Source organism: Ammodytes marinus (assembly GCF_949987685.1).
Source record: "Ammodytes marinus genome assembly, chromosome: 2".
Lineage (NCBI taxonomy): Eukaryota > Metazoa > Chordata > Actinopteri > Uranoscopiformes > Ammodytidae > Ammodytes > Ammodytes marinus.
This window is the reverse complement of record NC_137231.1, coordinates 7,705,651-7,725,516: the sequence shown is the minus strand read 5'-3', so window position 1 is coordinate 7,725,516 and position 19,866 is coordinate 7,705,651. Positions and strand designations below refer to the sequence as shown.

Below are 19,866 nucleotides of genomic sequence, written 5' to 3'. Positions count from 1 at the left end.
TATAGAGAATAAGAGAGATTTTAAGAATGGCGGCCTGTGAAAAGCAGTGAATTTTCCAAGATAACCCAGACACACCCAGCTTTCGCCATTTATCTCTCAAAATGAAAGTCAAAGTCATTGATGGATAGTCTGGATACACGGTGGCCTGCACTATTGAGCTGGACCCAGCAGCTATGGCTTAGGAGGTAGAGCGAATCACTGATCAGAAGGATGGCAGTTCTATGGCTGGCTGGGCATTTATATTTTGGGAATCACGCTTGTGAACTTTTTTTCTTGAGACATGGATGAGTATGGTAGATATGAAGCTTTAGCCAGCAGCTGGCTAGCTTAGTTTAGCATAAAGTCTGGAAATGGCTATGAGGGGTGAAACTATGTGGGGTTATCTACAAGCCTTCATTAGTACCGTCTGTCGTCTGCTGTAGCTGCAGCCTCTTAAAGGTGGAGTCAGTGATTCTGGAGCACGCTTGTTCAAAATCACTTTCTGTCAAAATCGGTGAATATCTCCTACACACAGTACTTACAGGTAGTGCATTGTGAGGAGTTGTCCACTGATTTTGACGACAAGCATTCTTCAGAATCCCTGACTCCAACTTTTAAGCTGCTGCTTCATAATTAACAGAGTGGTATTGATCTTCTCTCTCCTTTGCATTAATAATATTGACTGTTTTCTTCACAGTTTTCCTCAGTCAGCCACTGGTTTGTAAGACACCCACTGCAAAACAGTAGAAGATGAGCAAGTCCCCCACCCCCAAAGGCACTCCGGTGCAGCGCAGCCCGAGTGATGGGGTCCCTGAGAGCCTCGTGTCTCCTCAGCATTCCACGCCCAGCTCCGCCGGTCCCCAGCATAAGAAGCGCATCTCCAGCCTCATGCAGAGTCCGGTGAGAGGGTCCTTATCATTTGCCTCTGTAGGATTTATTGTCTGTCTTTTTCCTTTTCCCCATTCTTTTCCTTTCTCTGTCTTCACTCCTCCGGATGTGGTTGTATCCTCATATAACCATAAATATGTCCTCAAATTCAACTCATTGGCTTGGGTTGCATTCAGTGCTGGGGACCATTCTAAGTGTACAGCCATTAGTGTTGTGCAGAGGGGGACCATGAAGTGAAAGGACGCGTGGAGAGAGGCTGACTCATTAACTCATTAAACATGTTTACTCGCCCTGGTCCGCCTGTACTCTATAAGTGCTTGTTAATCAGAGCATGTGTTCAATGCTCCGGGGAATTGTTATGTGATTACAGAGAGGCATGTTCAACTCCTACACATAAGGACTTCAACTAAGTATTATCATGAAACTAAAACTATTTTTAATGAATGTCTGGTGTGTGTGCGTGTGTGTGTAGTCATTCAGTAAGGAGCTGGATGTGCTGATCCAGGAACAGATGAAGAAGGGTGGCAGCTCATCCAACCTATGGGCATTAAGACAGCTGGCCGACTACATGGCCTCACATGGCTCTCCCGCGGCCCTGCCTGTCTCCCCTTCTAGTATGTGCACTTTTTAATACACCACTAACATTCTACATTTACTTCAATGATGCTATTTCAGGCCTGATTTTCTGTTGAATTTGAGTTGATCGAGTGATATTGTTGTCAATAAAAAAAAAATCAAGTCGGTGAATACCTCCTCATGATTCCGTCAATACTGTGTGTGTGCTGAATAAAAATCCAGTGTTAATACACAGCCTTTTGGCTCTGTAACTGACGGGCATATTGCTAATTATGGTGGGCCCCCTTTGTTTACATACCAGTTCCAACAGGCTGTGTATTAACACCAGATTTCATTTAAACATAGTAAGGACAGGTAGCGGATCAGGAGGAGATATTCACTGATTTTGACAAAAATGTATTTGGACAACACACTCCAGAATCATTGACTCCACCTTTTAACATTATTATCGTTTTGAGATCAGATGTTGACCATAATAAAAAAGTATAGATGTGACAAAACCAGCTACCAGTCACTGCTTCTGACAGCCATTTAATCTGCTGGGTGGCATGATGGTGTTTGATGCTCATCTGGCACAAGTGTGTAACTAATAAGATTAACTTTCCATTGACGTGGGTGGACCTGGTACTGTGCGTGCTTGTTCAAACGTACTGACCAACACATAATGAGGTCACTGGCAGAGAAAGATGGGCAGGGAGTGCGACTGGTCAAATTCAAGTATTAAAACAAATAGAGTTACCCAAATAGTGCTTTATTTATTGTAAAGATCCATTACCTTTAGCGTTAAAAGGCTGTGCACGCCCACACAAGGGGTTTTTAATTATTCTGGCTGATCAGAGTTGTGCCAAAGTCCATGTTAAAATTACAATGGTAAACGTTCAGGTTTACAACTACAAATCAAGACATCATTCACCGTTGTCATTTTCCTTCTGTTAAGTGTGTACCTTTTTAGAAAACGTTCAACCGCTCTTCTACTGCACCTACCATGTTTCTGTATACTGTCATCTTCACTTCCTCTCTCTCTCTCTCTCTCTCTCTCTCTCTCTCTCTCTCTCTCTCTCTCTCTCTGCCTCTGCCTGGTTGTCTCTCTCTCTCCTCCCTCCACAGACATGATGATGGTGACGCCCATCAATGACCTGCAGGCCTGGGAGCCGGGCAGCATGGTGAAGGGGGAGAGGCTGATGCGCTGTAAGCTGGCCAGTGTCCATCGCCTGTTCGACCTCTTCGGCTGGGCCCAGATCAGCCGAACCTGCCTCACCGTTAGTTCCACTGTCTTTTTTACATTATACATTCACCCGTCTTTTTATGTGTTCTTCCTTTTTGTTGTAAGGGGGCACAACACAAACTTACTGAACAGACTTGTTATTAGCGTTACGGTAATTTTAGCTTACCTTCCATCATGTGTCTATCTTCACTAATGTCCCTTCCTTCGCCCCGCACAGCTGCGTGTCAGTAAAGAGCAGGAACACTTCTTGGTGCTTCCAGACGGCCTGGCTTGCAGTGAAGTGACTGGATCTAGTCTGGTGAGTAAGACACATCACAGTCAGGATAACAGTTGCACATGCATGCATTTAGTGGCCACTTGATTAGGTAAACCTGTTCCAATCTAACACAATTCAATATGACAGTTCATTGACATTATTACTGACATTGTGGGAAATGTGTAAAGTCAAATGTTTATTACTAAGGCCCTAGAAAAGGACAGTTTAGGACTGTTTTATATTTGGAGGCCTTTCTAATTTTCTGCGCCAGTCAAAATATATATGAAGGTTGCAGAATATTCGAACCCCCTCTGGATATATTGCAGTGCGCCAACCACTAAGTATGACCTCAAAATAAAAATATAGCATATAGCCGAAATGTTTTACTTCTACACTTAAAACTGCCTTCATGTCAAATGCTACTTGTTATGTTTTCATTTGTTCCATAGGTCACATAATCACGGATGTTGCCATCTGATAGGATGGATGATACCATTGCTTCCCTAACCTTGTGTGTCTCTCTATGCAGGTAAAGGTGAATATCCTGGGTGAGGTGGTGGAGAAGGGCAGCACCAACCTGGGCGTGGACACAGACAAGTTCAGCCTTCACTCGGCCATCTACTCAGCCCGGCCGGACGTCCGCTGTCTGCTTCACCTCCACACACCGGCCACGGCTGCGGTGAGTCTTGCCTGGGGCTTCGGTCCTGTTTAGAGGGGACAACATCACACTCCTTCTGCTCACAATGAATCGATGAATCAATGAATGAACGAGGGATGTCCTAACACATTCACACAAATAGCAAGCATTTTGTGAACTCGACATTCAGTGACCCAACGGAGAGGAATCATTTTCCAAAAATTGCAGAATCAGAGTTCATCATCTTGTGACTCCGCCCATGTGATGTATCGTTTCTGCGCTATAGCTTACATGACTGTAGCCATGGTGACCATTTGTTACATTAGCCAGGGAGACGTCAATCAAGCGGAGGCACATGTCAATTAAAGCCTAAACAGACAGTGAAAAAGCAGTTTTTTTTTAAACTATGTTTTGTAATATTTATGAACATTTATTTTCGATCAGATTTCTTTAAAATCTTATTAGGACATCCAACTTTGAAATATTGGTTTTACTATTTCAGACCGGCTTCCCAGAGGCTTTAACATAACACACCAATGTTCAATTAATTTGGATTTTATGGTAAAGCACACTTGTGAGTAAATCAGTGTGAATTTAAGCCTGTATCATGACCTCCTTGGCTATTTTGCTCCAGGTTTCATCTATGAAGTGTGGCCTGCTGCCACTCTCCCATGAGGCCTTGCTGGTGGGCGACGTGGCTTATTACGACTACAATGGAGTGATGGAGGAGGAGGAGGACCGGGTGGAGCTGCAGAAGAGTCTCGGGCCGACCTGTAAGGTGAGCGCGCCGCGGAGACAAAAAGACACTTAATCCGAGACACATTGAATATCATCGCATGAGTCGGCAAGTTACTGCTCCCGTGCCTCCCACGTGAGTTGATTCAGCTGTCTGAATAAAGAAAGGACAGGCATAGGGGTGATGGATGAGCTAATTGAAGCTTGCTGCTGCTTGGGGACTTAACTGCAGAGTTGTTCTTGGTGCTCCCTCTCATTTTACAGTGTCATTTTCTCAATCATTTGTAGCTGTTATATATATATACAGTCATATGAAAAAGTTTGGGAACCCCTCTCAGCCGGCATTATAATTGACTCTGCTTTCACAAAAAAAAGATAAAAGTGGTATGTCTTTAATTTACCAGGAACAGCTAACTACTGGGATGTTTTCCAAACAAAGATTTTTTGAAAAACAGTATTTGGTTGTGTGAAATAAAATAAAATGTGAAAAACTGGCTGTGCAAAAATATGGGTACCCTTGTGGTTTTGTTGATTTTAATGCCTGTAACAGCATGTAAAACTGATGACTTTAAACACAAAGTTGGTTGGATTATGTTGTTAAGCCTTGAACCTCATAGAAATGTCTGTTTAATCATGAGAAAATGTATTTTAGGTGCCTAAATGCAAGTTGCACTTCTCTTTGACTCTCTGCTGAAGTGAGACAGAATGGGACCATCAAAACTGCTCCCAAAATATCTTAAAAACAAAGATTATTCATTATCATGGTTTAGGGGAAGGCTACAAGAAGCTTTCCCAAAGGTTTCAATTGTCAATTTCTACTGTAAGGAACGTTGTCAGGGAATGGAAGGACACAGGCACAGTTGCAGTTAAACCCAGGTCTAGCAGACCAAGAAAAGCACAAGAGCGGCATATGCGGCGGATTGTGAGAATGGTTGCACACAACCCAAAGATCACCTCCAAAGACCTGCAAGAACATCTGGCTGCAGATTGTGTATCTGTACATGGTTCAACAAATCAGTGCAATGTTGCCGGCTGAGAGGGGTTCCCAAACTTTTTCATATGACTGTATATATATAGTGAAGGTAATGGAGGAGTTTTCTCGTTATACCTTTATCAATGTTTAGTTTAGTTTATTTGTCAGGGACCATGTACAAAAGATAACATTAATCTCACGTAGAAAAGATGCTTTGTATCAGATTATAGCAGTTGGCTCATTTCCATCTGCAGTCCCTGTGCAGGTCAACACAGAATACAATACAATAAAAAATACACATACAGTCAATATCATATCATTGCCTTTTTGTCGAATTCCTGATGTGTGTAGGTTCTTGTGCTGAGGAATCACGGCATTGTCGCACTAGGGGAGTCTGTGGAGGAGGCCTTCTACACCATCTACCACATCCAGGCTGCCTGCCAGATCCAGGTAATACACACATACACGCACACACACACACACACACACACACACACACACCATCACACACACACCATCACGACACTGACGTACTGGAGACAGTGCTGCCACTGCGCGTGTGTTTGTGTGTGGGAGAGAATGAGCTGGCAGGTGTACAGGCTGTAGATACACCAATCTTACACCTAGGCAGTTGCCCTTCTATACTGTGATTCAGCCGGCAGCTCTGCACTGCAGTACAACACACTTCTCAACGACGGCGCCCTGTGCCAAACAGACACTGCAGTCATCCTATAGGACCAACAGTGGCCTGTAGGGAAGGTCATTGATCCTTCAAATCTCAGGAGGCTTATGTGTTATATTTACCCCTTTTCCCACTATGGTGGCTTGAATTTAATTGTGTGTGTGCGCATGAAGTAAAACCTCGAATCTCGAAAATTAGCCCAGTAACTTTATCCTAAAATGGCAGCTGTTGTCTCTTTTTTTTTTTTTTTTTTGCATGTTGTTGCCAGGTGTCTGCTTTGTGCTGTTCCGGTGGTGAGCACAATCTGATCCTGTTGGACCGGACCATCCATAAACCCAATGTAGTGGGCACCGTGGGCTGGGCCGGCTCCACTTTTGGACCGCTGCACAAGAGTCGCGTCGGGGAGCACGAGTTTGAAGCCCTCATGAGAACTCTGGATAACTTGGTAGGAAACAATTGTACTAAACAAAAGCATCAATCTGAATCCATCAATGTTTTAGACTTTGTTTAAGGGAATAGCTGACCATTTTACGCTAATGCCTCGTTTCCACTGAGCAGCAAGGTTCAGTTCGGCATAGCACTGTTCGGCAAGGCACGGTGACCCTAGATCTGGCTTGCGTTTCCACTACTATTGAACTATTGTGACATCGTATCTGTGTGACAGTGTAGCTTGACACACAATAAACAAAGAGCTGTCCGCTGAAATGTTTCTGTCGTCCAATCAATTAACTGCAGTGTGTAGCTCCACCCTTTTGAGACCATCTGTGATGGCTTGGTACAAAAGGGAACCAGAAATAGGTGCTGCTGGGTTCGCTCATTTTGGTACCCTTTCCAGCTTTTGGGAAAAGCAATTAAATGTGGGCCGAGCCGCACCGAACTGAACCGCACCGCTCAGGGGAAACAAGGCTTAAGAACACAGACGTATAATTCTTCTGTGGCTCATGAAGCAGCTTCCTGAAGCCTCTCCCAATTTGACCGCAATTTGACTGCTAATTTGTTAGATAACCCCTTTTTAAAATGTGATCCCATTAAACGGGTGACATGCTTAATGGTTAACCTTACCTTGATGTGTGTGGGAGGTTTGCTTTTTTTGCAGCTCTTCATCTCACCAACTCATTGTGGCTGCTGCCTCTTTGGACCGCTGCTCCTTAGCAATAATAAAGAGTGATTCACTAACAAAAAGCACCATGTTCATATCTTGCTGTGTAGAAAGACATATCCTATTTTGTATTGTTCAAATTGCAATTACATTCATGTAAACATCCAAGCCCTAAGCTCAGATCTATCCAGCTTGGTGCTTTATAATATGAAAGTGTCTGAAAAGACAGACAGATATTCATTGCCTCAAGGATTGTTCAAGTAAATTACACCAAAATGTAATGGCTATAGTGCCATATCGCAAATACTTTTAACCATCCCATGACCACGTTTGCAATCCTAAAACAGTCAAGTTATATTATGCTGATTTGAACACTTGCTTTTTGGGAATCTTTCCTATCTCTACCCAATATCCTATTGTATCTCTATGCAGCATAAGTGCTGCGACATCCAGAGAGCGTTGCATTTCCTGTAACTTTGCAATAAAAGCATAAAAGCTTTCCTGTGGTTTGCTGATGTAAAGCTTTTAATGTGAAGCAGCAGCGTACAACTTTCAGTTTGCATCAGCACTACCTTAACAGGGGATACACTTGTTCCATGGAATACAACTACACACCAGAGAAACTGGGGCTCCCCTACCGGCACTTCTAAAACTCGCTAACCATCTCATTTGTTTTTTAAGAAATACACAAATAAAACTGTAAAAAGCCACTTTACAGTAACAAAAAGTCTCCCAGAAAGTTGGTGCTCCTAGCCATGATGCCCTCGACATAAACCCCTGTGAAAACCATGTGTGTATATTAGGCTACTACATTTCAGTTTTTGTAAAGTTTAAACAAATGGGATATAATGTGAGGGTGAGAGGTGCTGGAAGACTGATTGAAGTGTATTTCCAAAAATGTTAAACTATTCCTTTTCACAGTTTTTTTTGGGAGTTGTTCAACAGCCGAGTCGACGGACTTAGGACCAAGCGTGTTGTATGCTGCAAAGATTGTAAATCCCACTGAGGAGAATTTCTATTTTTGATAGTGTGTTATATAAATAGAACTGACATTATTTAAGTGTAGTGACACATCTCGGTTGAGAGAAGAGACCATGCAGGTTCTGCTCTGAATCACAATATCCAGGTCAGTGCTGTCCTGCCCTGCTGTGGGACAGCATAGGAAATCCATACGATTAGCTTGACATGACCTGGTGCAGCAAAGAAAAGCGTGCTAAATCAGACCATTAGTGTAAATGCACCACTCATCATGTCTCACTACTTTGTCTATAACATCCCCAAACCCTAAACCAGTTATTTCCTCTGTTTGTTTTTCCAGGGCTACCGTACGGGTTACGCCTACCGTTTCCCCGTGTTGCTGGAGCGATCGCGGACACGCAGGGAGGTGGAGCTGCCCCCCACAGCCACAGCCTTCCACCAGTTTGATGAGGAGGGTTTGCACCCGGCCCTGAGGCAGCACCCCTTCGCCCAGCGCCAGCAGCAGGAGAGGACCCGCTGGCTCAACACCCCCAACACCTACCAGAAGGTCAACCAGGAGCCAGCCGCCAGCCCGGGACACCAACAACAGCAGCAACGCACCACTGTGAGCCTCTGCCAATGAGAACTCTTTGATTTCAATGATTGTTCTTAAATAAAGTGATTGGCCCCCAGTCTAACTTAATTGTTCATTTCAACATCCAAAGCATTTTGTGCAGACCAGGCTACATTATGGCCTGAAAGTTGCGTGTTCCCAATTCCATACAAAGTGATACTGTGTGTAGGCAACGTGAAGGAGCAGAGGGATCAGAACAGTGTGAGGTTAGTGAGCGGTGTGGGAGAAAAGGCTTTAAACGTGCTGCTTTTTGGAGCTTACTCTTAAAATGACTTATGCAGGGAAGGGAACCCCAGTAATACACCCTTAATCTTTCTGATGATTTGACTTTGGTTATGGCCCAGGGGATGGCTGGGCAATTTGACCTTAAAATCACAGTCACATTTTACCATGAGTACAATTAATAAAGGGTTATGTCTTTTTTATTTTTGCTCTCATAGTTCACTGACAAGGGTTGCACTGTAAATATGGTCAACCATTCAAGTAGGGATATTTTTGTAATGAAAGAGTGCATCTCTTATATTTAAAATAAACACAAGGAAACACACAAATGAACTGTTTATGATTGAATATTAAATGATTACATTTAAGCATTGCTCGAAATTAAAACGTCACATCTAAAACTGTAGAAAATAAATAAATTGCATTTCTTGCAACAAAAATAAATAAATGACTGCCCTTTGAAAAGTAGGAAAAAGCATGTCTTGTAAACTAAGGTTCTGCATGTATTATTAAGTGCCCAGCCCCAACCCACGGTAGATCTAATCAACACTTTGGTGTAATTTTTTCTTTCTAAGGATCTCGGAGAGAAAAGTGAAGCAGAGCTGCAGTGCTGAGTCCTCTGGAGACCAATTCAAAATGAAACGGTTCTTACATCAGTAGGAGGAGCCTGGCTCTCCTCCTCTGTCCCTCCCACCCTCCTCTCTCTCTCTCTCTCTCACCCGCCTCTCTCTCTCTCTCTCTCTGCATTGCAGGGGAAAACCCACTGCTCTGTGATACGACTACAGCACTGTAGAGTCTGCCCTCTGCTGGACAAACATCCATAGAATGAATTTACAAATTATGAAAACAATATTTAAAAGAGGAAACAATGAAGGAGCAAGTGGAGTTTTTCTCCTAGACAAGTCTGACTTAATAAAGCACACAGGAGAAATATTGTCTCACAGAATTCTGCAAATTTGAGTTTGAAAGTGGAGTATGATATATGATGTTTTGATGTGTAGTCTTTTTCTCTTTGCCTTAGTGGTTGAAGGCAGAGGAGGTGACACAAGCGGGCAGCACCACCATCAAAATAGAAAGCCCCAACCAGTTTGTGCCTCTCTTCACCAACCCTCGAGAGGTGATCGAGACACGGAACAAGGTCTGGCTTTTTACGTCTATCCTCAATGCCCTAACTTTGCCTTCTGCATGCCGTCAAATGAATCAAAAATATTTAGCTAGAAGTTAAATCGATATTCTCCTGCTCAGATCCGACAACAGAATCGGCAAGACATGAAGACAGCGGGGCCGCAGTCTCAAGTCCTGGCCAGCGTTATAACAGTTGAAGGTCCTCCGGTAAGCGGCACTGCTCATCCTAAACATGATGTCTCTTTTTCCTCTAAAAGTCCAGAGCTATCAGCTGTGATATCATTGTGTCTCTCCTTCAGTCTCCAGAAAGCCCACCTAAAGAGCCACCGGAGCCAGAAACTCCCAACCCTTTCAACCAGCTGACAGACCAGGAGCTGGATGAGTATCGCAAGGAGGTGCAGAGGAAACAGGATGGAGGGCCTGATGGTAGGATCACTTTACGACTCACTGACTTCATTTTGTTTCCTCGAAGATGCAACTGCAGGAGCCCGGCCCCGTCTGTCAGTTGAAGGCAGCCCCTGATTGGCTCTTGTAGTTAGTTGTTGACATTGACATCATTGATCAACGAATAAGCTTGTGAGATATGGCTGTTTTCACAAGGCTAGATTGACGACTACACGAACCAATCAGAAGCTGCCTTCCGCTATAAGGGACGAACGTTAGGTTCTAGTTGGGACCTAACGTTCTCCTTCTTCTTCTCGCCAGGCTAGGGAAAACCATTAAGCTCGATAATATTTTTATTTACTTAACCAATTGTTTTTCTTTTAAATTTATTCATCCTTAACACTCGGTCACTGGCCCCATAGGGGTGTGTGCAAACCTTTTGCTCTGTTAAGTAGTAAAGGCAGTTTAACATGCTATCCCTTCACTTAACGCACTGCACTCTGTCTTCTAACCTTCATAAGGGGTCTGTGTGTATCATTTCTAAAGGCTAGTATCATTTTCACATTAAGCTTATTTCACCATCTATCTTTGTGATGGTCTGTGAATCATGCAACAGATTTACTGCTGAATTCTTGTTGCATGGTACAAACTGTAAAATGAAATGTGCCGATAGGTTTGAAAATGTACAGATAGTCATTTTTGAAATTAGATTATTACACACCGCTCCCGTATGCAAATGTGATTGTACCTGTCCCTGTAATGTTAACTGTGTTAAACCTGTTTTTGCCTCACAAGTCTTAACCTGCACAGCTGATCCCTCACTGCCCCTCACTGTGTGTCTCTGTGTGTTGTGTGAGTAGGGGAGGAGGTGGCAAATGACACGGAGTCTCCCTGTGCTACCTCCCCCACAAAGGGCCCTGCGCCCAGCCCCCCTCCCGTCTCAGGTGAGGCTTGGTAGAGTGCTGACTTGTCGCCCCATGCTTACCGTCAACACTGTATCTGACCAGCAGCCGGCTCCAAGCCTTCCATACATTAGACCCCTGCTTCTGACCCTCTCATATCATGCTTCAAATGGTCCCCGACTAAGTGTTACACCCCTTCATATTCAGATCATACTGTCTCTGTTTAGTGATCACTTCTAATGCAAATAGTACAAACAGGTAGCAGACCGTGAGAAGATTATCACTGATTTTGGAAAAAAACAGAATTGCTGATTTTACCTTTAAACCTGTGTGAGTCAAAATGTCTGCTCTCTTTGCCATTACTGCCGCATTTGACCTGTCACTGTATTGACTATAACATTCCATCTCTGTCTGTGTGACACACTGATTCACTCAGAATCAAAAAGACCTCCCCGTTCTCTTAGGGCAAGCATGTTCATCTGCTGCGACATTTCTCTGCATGTGGCTTCACAGCTCCACCCCTCTCGAAGCTCTCTGGTTCTCTGCTTCCTGATCACTCCATGTTATGTTGTGTTTCTTGTTGTATCAGAAGAGGCCAAGCCCGACTCCCCGGCCGTACAGAACGGAGGGGAGGAGGAGAAGCAGACCACAGAGGAACTGGAGAAAGGGATGAAGGCTCTCTCCACCAACGACACCTCCCCCGCGCCCGCCGCTCTGCCCGCCAAACCACAGGGGGGCACTCCAGAGGAATCGCCCTGCAAGTCCCCCTCCAAGAAGAAGAAGAAGTTCAAGTTCCTGAAGAAGAGCAAGAAGCAGAAGGAGAAGGCAGAGACCTGAGGCGCTCACAGGGGAGGCCACAAACCACCAGACCTCGGTGAAATACTACTGTGAAACATTTCTCGGTGTACGACGGAGCAGCCGATGAGTTTACCACATCAGATCTAGTATTCAAACACCTTCAGTTAAGCTGCTGTCACTCACAGATGCTGTTCAGTCTAAAATTGGACTTTCAAATATGTTACTGTAACAATCGGTACTCACTGACTTTGATCTATGTGGTGATTCATCTTAAGCAAATTAAATAAAGACACTGATAATTATTTTCACAAACTATTTGACCAAGATCGTATACAACATGTACACACTACGTCTTATCTCTCTCTCACACATACACACACACACACACACACACACACACACACACACACACACACACACACACACACACACACACACACACACACACACACACTCACACTCACACACTGAGGTCCCTGTGCTTCTCACGTCTTATTTTCACCTGCTGTGCTATCAACCCATTACTTCACTACGTCACTGTACAGAGAGTCAAACATGTTCCTTTCTGATAGAGGGATTACTTGTGTGATCCTGTGCACTTACCAATTAAAATGGGTTTAATATAATTATTTTTTTTAATCCACAATTCTGCAAGACACAGTGGACATTCACATCCCTCTGGATTATGCACCTCTTATCCATGTATAGGCACTTAACATAATATGTATATTGACATTCTAGTATGTTTTTTCATCGTAGGCCTCCCCTAATCATGATTTGGTTCTTATTATCAGATGTCGCAGGTACGTATATGTGAGCACAGGTGCAGTCCATGTAGAAATATACTGATAGCTACTGATTGTGCCCTACTGAACTGGATGCTGGTTTTTGTGTATAAGCCTATTGACGTTATTACAGCAGGGAAAAGGGCAAAGGAGGAAGACAGCCGAGAGAATATACTGGCTCGCAACAAAACAAAAGCCGCTATAAATGCCTCTATTGCCCAAAAAAAAAGGAGAAAAGCATAAAGAATTTGTTGCTTGCCGATGCAGTTTGAAACCAAGTAACAGAAGCTACCGAAGGTACTAAACTAAACATTCCACTTTTTTCCTTTTTTTTTTCCTTTTTAGATGTATGTGTGCAAAATACCTCCTTAACAGTTGTAAGTATGTTCCGTTTTAACCAGTAGCTGTTATCAAAAAAATGCTCAAGTGTGATGATGTTTGCTCATGGTTTTAATTTATTTTCTATTAGAATGTATAAGTGCGTGTTGCAAGGTTATCATGTATCAGTCATTAAAGATTAAGTTTGATTTAAAAGCAACCCAACATCTAGTTTGTCTGTCTCTCTCGCTCTGCTTGATGGTCAGTTTATTCCGGTTTTATTCCGGTTTCTACTACTCTGATCAAAGGTAATGTCTTACTATATGTATGTGTTTGTTTGTGTGAATACATTTCTTTCAATACAATTAATTTAGAAACAAATGAACAGCAACTGGCAGCTGACTGGATTCTCAGGACAGTCACTTTTACCCTTTGTATTTATTTGTTAACATTAAATATTACTAACTTTAAATATTAGTAAGTAGTAATACGACATTTAATTGTTAAATTACAAAATATAGTTCTCCATATCAAACCTTACCTAAGTAAAAGTATTATATCGGATAAATGCACTAAGTGACAAAGTAATACACATAGTGCCGTAAAATGGTCACTGTCAGTGTTTTCTTTATATATCTGGTGTTTGTGGATTCATATTCCTGCAGCATTGATGTGTATGTTGCATTTAAATGATGTGGATGTTCAATGTTTAGCTGCATTTGACTATATGTAGCACATTCTATAAAATCATATGTTTGTAGTTAGAACCATGAAGGTTATAAAGTTAAAAAAAAGAGCCCTTGTTTTTAGCATTGTGATTTGTGATGATACCTTATCCTGCTACTCAACATATATTTTTTAAAGGTTTATTTTGTTTAACTATTAGAAGATTTTCTAAAACTGTGACGGAGCATTTCATACTTCAATTTTTCCGAAACATGGGCAACCAGATCCACATATTTGGATAGAGGCCTTTGTTGTTTTCACTGGACAGGAATGGTATCAAAAGGTTTAATCTGTAAAGACAACGAGTAGCTAATGCTAAATGTTGTCAGCAAAATGTGGTTGAGTTTAAGTACAGGCCTAGAGTTGTGTTTTCTCCATATGGGTTAACATAAACTGTGCTGTCGGCAACTGCAACACTCCTCCAGGCGGCTAGAGGGCGCTTTTCTTCACAAACATCACCGGAAGCTCGCACAAGACGCACAACCAAAAGAGACAACAGAGGAGCCTGCGTACTGCAAAGTAGTGGCGTTCAACGATACTCAAATACAAATAAACCAACAGTTTGTTCATATTTCAAATTGTTTTCCATTGCGTAACGTACTACATTAATCTGTTCGCAGAATGGGGAGAAGCAGGAGTCGATCTCCTCCGGCGAGACGAGGTAAGAAACTAATAGTAGCTAACGTTAACGCTGCGTATGGTTAGCTGGCTGTTTTTAGCGTCGAAAATGTCAACATGAAAGTATGTCAATCGCGTATTTTATTTCCTTAGCACATGCGTTACACCTCCAAATATCACATATGTTATATGACAAACATTCCTGTTTCCCTTCTTTAAACCAATAAGTGGCAACAACTACACATGTTCCTCAATGTAGTTGTGTACTGTTAGCTTAGATGCTAATGATGTGTATATATATATATATATATATATATATATATATACACATACATACACACACACACACACACACATACATACACACACACACACACACACACACACACACACACACACACACACACACACACACACACACACACACACACACACAACACGCTTTGAGAAACCATGTCATATTGAATATTGTAGCACTAGCGGTGGGTAAAATATCAAATACTGAAAAACAAAATCTAATGTTTTATCATTTGAGACAGCGGCCACTGATTGATCACCTCAGCTTAGTTTACAAAGTGATTTGCAGGATCTTGATTGGACTGTGACTGTGGTCCTAACCAAATTATTAAGGGTTTGAATGACTCTTGTTGGTTCTGGTCAGAACACTGTAGAATACAAGTATACTAAAATGCTGTCCAGCACCCTTATACAGGCTGCATGCACATCAGGTATCATTTAAAAAAAAATAATGCAGAGAAGTGCAACAAATATTACAGAAGACAAATCTGTTAAATCCTCCCTATATTAGAGGCTCAGTCCTCCTCGCAGCAGACCCGGTTCAAATCCGGCATTAAAATAATCCCCAGATAAGCAAATGTGTCATGATCTCATTTGCTCCTGTGCAGCAGAGAAAAGACGTTCCCGCTCCCCATCACGGGATCGTGAGCGGAAGCGAAGGGAGAGGGAACGCTCTCGTTCTCGAGAACGCGACCGTGAACGTCGTAGGAGTCGCTCACGCTCTCCCCACAGGAGGCGTTCAAGGTGAGGAACACACTTCCGGTGGGACTAAAGATAATTGATACACCTCATTGTCACCAGATAGATTCAGAATACTATTAATTAATAGCACCGGCCTGACGGCATAGATTACAATTCACTGGAAGTGCATGATCTGGTTGAGCTATTATTTTCTCAGCTTTCTGGACTGCTTGGTTCATCCAGAGAGGGCTGAAGTCTCGTAACTGTACTCCAGTGATCTTGGAGCCGACCTTGACGATGTTATGAATACAGTTTTCAATCTTTCAAAGACATCCCATAAAACCAGCACACAAATAAAAAGGTTTAGACTCATGGCTTGATAACATTTTGTGACAAGTAACCTTAAATGTTTTTGCAGACACAGAAAGAGTTTGCTTTCCTTAGCAAATGAATTATCTGCTGTCCCCCCGCTTGACAATACAGTCAGTATACTCATTAGATTTCACCTACGAGTCAAACACTATTCCTAGATACTTCACCAAAGTCATCTGATCCCTATTTCAGATGGCGCCTGGCATTGTCTTATAAAATCACTTCAGATTGTTTTCTATGCATTTATGATTCTTCTCACCTACAGTTGCAACCCAAACCAACCATAAACAGTACAGCGTCCTTAAAGTAGCATTAGCTTCAAGCCTTCATCTTACCTGTGGAAAACCCGTCCTGCAACACTTGTGTTCCTTCTGCAGGTCACCTAGACGCGCTCGCTCCTCCTCCGACTCTCCCACCAGACAAAAAGACAAAGACGCCAAGGACAAGCAAAAGCCCATTGAGATCTCAGGTATTGGATGAGTTCCATTTGTGTATTCGCTACATATAGAATCAATCTAAAGTAAATATGACATTTCCCAGTGCAACATTTCTGTTTTTTGCCAACATTTTCATCCCTACATTTTTCTTTTGCCAGAGGAAGACATGGAGGGCAAAACAGAAGAGGAAATTGAGATGATGAAACTAATGGGATTTGGTTCCTTTAGCACCAGCAAGGTGAGAGCACAGGAGTGTCATATACTGTTCCACCACAAGGAGGTGCAATCTGTTTTGAATAAAATCCATTGTTTCTTCAGCTAATCTGAAAATGGGCATATACTGTTGATTTGCTTTCGTTTCGGTTGAGGTTAAGGATCACCACTGAATTTCCCAAACATATGTAGTGGACCAATACCCTAAAATATCAGAGCAGCTCTAACTCTTTTGTTATTACACACTTTACAAAACATTTCTCAGTACTCTTTTCACTGGATCACAACACCTCAGCATTATACATGACAATTAGAACAATAGTAAGAGACGGGTATTGCTAGGATCTTATTGGTACCGACATCAATATTGATACTGTTATTGATGCTACTCAACATTTGGTGCAAAAAATAAGGACATGATATGAGAAGATTCAACTGTTATTTAAGGATACTTTTGACAGAAGCCAAAGCTGTCAAACACGCTGCATTGCATTAGATTTATAATGTTGTATTCGTCAGTTATCATGAGGTAACAGGTTTGACCTACACACATTGTAAGACCTGGATGCATACGCAATAACTTCCCACAAACGTTATAAACTGTGAACGTTATAAAACTGCAGCTTTAAATGTATTGATCCCACACATGTAATGCTTTCCCCACAGGCGGCAACAGTCAAGTCATTTCCCTTTTTAACGTAATAATTAGTTCTAGGTGGAGTATTCCTTTTTAATGAGAAAATATAATAGCCAACTTTTGCAGCCAATCAATTCTTTACTTAGTTTAATTCTTAACTATGTCCATACTGAGTTTATTGACCCCTCCCACAAAGACTTTTCGAGATACCATTTTGTATAAATTGCATTTTGATTATATTAGTGATGTATTACCTTCTTTTGGAAGTTATCCCAATTTTGAAAGCTGAAGATTTTATCTTTCGGCAAACATAATAAATCCACTAGAACGTTCACGGGAATTTACATATTACGTTGGTGGTGTGCAACTGTTATTACGTTTATGTGAAGGTTATTACCATTGTGGGATTATTACGATAAAAGCTGCAGATTTGTATTACATTTGCGGTTTATTATTTGTGGCAAGTTATTTTCATATACAACTTCATATATTGCATTTAACGGCATTTCATTCAATAAAGTGAAGTGAACCCACACTGTTTCCCTGTTAGCCATGAACTGTAGAGCGCAGAAAGTAAACACACATTTACACAACTTCAAACGTTATCCCAGCTTCGGCATCATTAATAGACGGTTAAGAATTTTGAAAATGCCCCTACGTTATAATGAATGAACGCTGCATGAATACCAATAGCAGCATCGTTTGTCCAGGAGCTTATTCCTATTTCGGTACTGACCAGTCAGGAACCAGTACCAATTTAGTATTGATTCTAGATACCCATCCCTTTCAACAGTAGAACAGAGGATATGTTTTCTCAAACCTAATTCGGTTCTTTCCGTCTAACCTTTTAGTGAAGTTTAAAATATATTTTTAAAGGTTATGCACAGGTGAGTCTTCCATATGATCCTCACAAATTACTTTTGTAAATAAAAGGAGCAATTGAAGACGAGCTGAGTTGGCTAGATTTAGTAAATTGATATGACACTATACTGTATAAATTGAACTGTAATACGTGATGTTTTGTATGTCTGACGCAGTAACATTGTTTTTCAAACAGGGGAAGAAAAAAAAGGAAGGAGCAGTCAATGCACATGCTATCAATGTGAGCATGAAGAGAAAATACAGGTACGTCAACAACAAGGAAAAATAAATGTTTTTAATAGCAAAGAGATGTTTATTTGTGGTGCAGCATCACAACAGTGCTGTCCATAGCCCCAGACAATTAGGGACATTTTTTCGACGCCCTTGTGTTCTTATAGTGATCCGTCTTGAAGGAATTGTTAGAAGCCCAGATGATGCTCAGGTTGTCAGGTTAAAGCCGTCGACTTTGAAGTCCCCCCACAGTCAGGACTCTGGGCATCAACCACTGCCATGTAGCCAATCACCTCTGCAGGTGTTTCTATGCAGAGTTCCCGGCTCTCCCATTGGTGCTCGATGATGTAATCGGCAAGTGTTGCGAGGGTAACAGTGATGCAATGTTTTCCTTATATATTTATTTCTTTTTAGGCAGTACATGAACAGAAAAGGTGGATTCAACAGACCGCTGGACTTCATCGCCTGAAAAGTATGAAGAACTCATTGAGATACCCGAGAAGCTTACCTCTGTTCCCTTTTCTCAATAGCGGACAACATTGTGCTGTTTCCGGTTATTTCCAAACCTGTTTTGTGTTACGCTAACATTTTCTGTATATACCGTTTGTAAATGAACACCCGAGTGTGAATAGTGCTTGCAGTATGGCACAGTTTAGTACTGATAGGAAAGCCACTGTGGGCACAATGCATTGAGCTATGTTTTGTTGAAGTGTGTGGGTGTTTTATTTGAAATAAAGGCTTTACAAAAATGTGTGGATGCAGTCCTGGCTATGGAGGGGGAAAAAAAGAACAAAACGTGCAAGCAAATGTTGCTTTCTCCATCTGCAATGATGTGTAGGAGCCTTTTCTGGTGTGTAAGGGCTAGCATCTTAACAGTATGACTTTTAACGTGTTTTAATTGAATGAGATCGTAATATTTAGTGCAACTGACTATGAATCACTACACTCAAGCCTATGTCTTGGTTATTAATTCCACTGGAGCTTACTGTTGTGTTTTTCTGGTTTATTTTCATCTAACCTTATTTGGTATTCCCCAGTCCCCACCACTGTGCTACAGACTGGTTTCTATTTTAAGGATGCGGTGTAATCTTAGATGAAGGACGTTTTACATCATAAACACAAGCTCCACGTTCTAAGTGCGGGTGCAGGGTTTTTTACTTCGTTTAATATGGGCATCCGTTCCTTTTTGAAGCAGGCTTTCTGCTGCTATCATATTTCGGAAGGAGTGGGCGTGCGCCTGCGCGGATAAATGCTTTGTGATAGGAGAACACAAACACCAATAATGAGAGAGCATGTGAATCTGGCCAATCCCTATACACGAAATAGGACAACATAGCAAGAGCCAATCACTGTCATACACCGCGAAACAGCATGGCAGAGAGGAGTGCGTCTTCTGTCAGAACGCGGGGCGTTCCCAGTTTTAGCTCGTGGGCACTGCGGCCAATAGCTAACAAGTCTATCAGAAGGCAACCAACCAAGTTGCGCTCCCGTGTAGCGCAGGGACGGTCCATTTTGGCTCCATTCAGCGGGCTTCAGTCCGCTTCAACCAATGTGAATTAGAACCAAAATGGCGGAACCCAGCCCTCAGTGGCAGACAGCGCCAACCCCTAACAACGAA

General features: G+C 42.2%; 2 protein-coding genes across 4 annotated transcripts; both read left to right on the top strand.

Moving 5' to 3' along the window:
- Positions 1–729: 729 nt before the first annotated feature.
- On the top strand, positions 730–12,111 carry add2 (adducin 2 (beta); the record flags this gene model as incomplete). 2 transcript variants are annotated; one of them, XM_080037037.1, is made up of 14 exons in its annotated part: positions 730–879; positions 1,340–1,481; positions 2,551–2,702; positions 2,886–2,966; positions 3,454–3,603; positions 4,196–4,339; positions 5,621–5,719; positions 6,220–6,396; positions 8,369–8,632; positions 9,885–10,001; positions 10,109–10,195; positions 10,288–10,414; positions 11,233–11,316; positions 11,864–12,111. In XM_080037037.1, the coding sequence occupies 14 exons, from the start codon at positions 730–732 to the stop codon at positions 12,109–12,111; spliced, it is 2,022 nt and encodes a 673-aa protein (XP_079893163.1). The 2 variants fall into 2 exon arrangements, with proteins under 2 accessions (XP_079893163.1, XP_079893164.1); XM_080037038.1 differs by lacking the exon at positions 11,233–11,316.
- A 2,254-nt stretch (positions 12,112–14,365) lies between these two features.
- On the top strand, positions 14,366–18,991 carry snrnp27 (small nuclear ribonucleoprotein 27 (U4/U6.U5)). 2 transcript variants are annotated; one of them, XM_080048493.1, is made up of 7 exons: positions 14,366–14,420; positions 14,522–14,562; positions 15,425–15,560; positions 16,247–16,338; positions 16,465–16,544; positions 18,214–18,281; positions 18,663–18,991. In XM_080048493.1, exons 2-7 carry the CDS (start codon positions 14,523–14,525, stop codon positions 18,715–18,717), a joined length of 471 nt encoding a protein of 156 aa, XP_079904619.1. In that variant the 5' UTR covers positions 14,366–14,420; position 14,522; the 3' UTR covers positions 18,718–18,991. The 2 variants fall into 2 exon arrangements, with proteins under 2 accessions (XP_079904619.1, XP_079904618.1); XM_080048492.1 differs by having other exon boundaries at positions 14,391–14,562.
- Positions 18,992–19,866: the final 875 nt, after the last annotated feature.

What these genes read in the sequence shown, in the direction of transcription:
- snrnp27 (XM_080048493.1), top strand. Translation starts at nt 14,523, where the DNA reads ATGGGGAGAAGCAGGAGTCGATCTCCTCCGGCGAGACGAG. An exon ending in CCCCACAGGAGGCGTTCAAG is followed by an intron (nt 15,561 to 16,246) that starts GTGAGGAACACA and finishes TTCCTTCTGCAG; the next exon opens with GTCACCTAGACGCGCTCGCT. An exon ending in AGCATGAAGAGAAAATACAG is followed by an intron (nt 18,282 to 18,662) that starts GTACGTCAACAA and finishes ATTTCTTTTTAG; the next exon opens with GCAGTACATGAACAGAAAAG.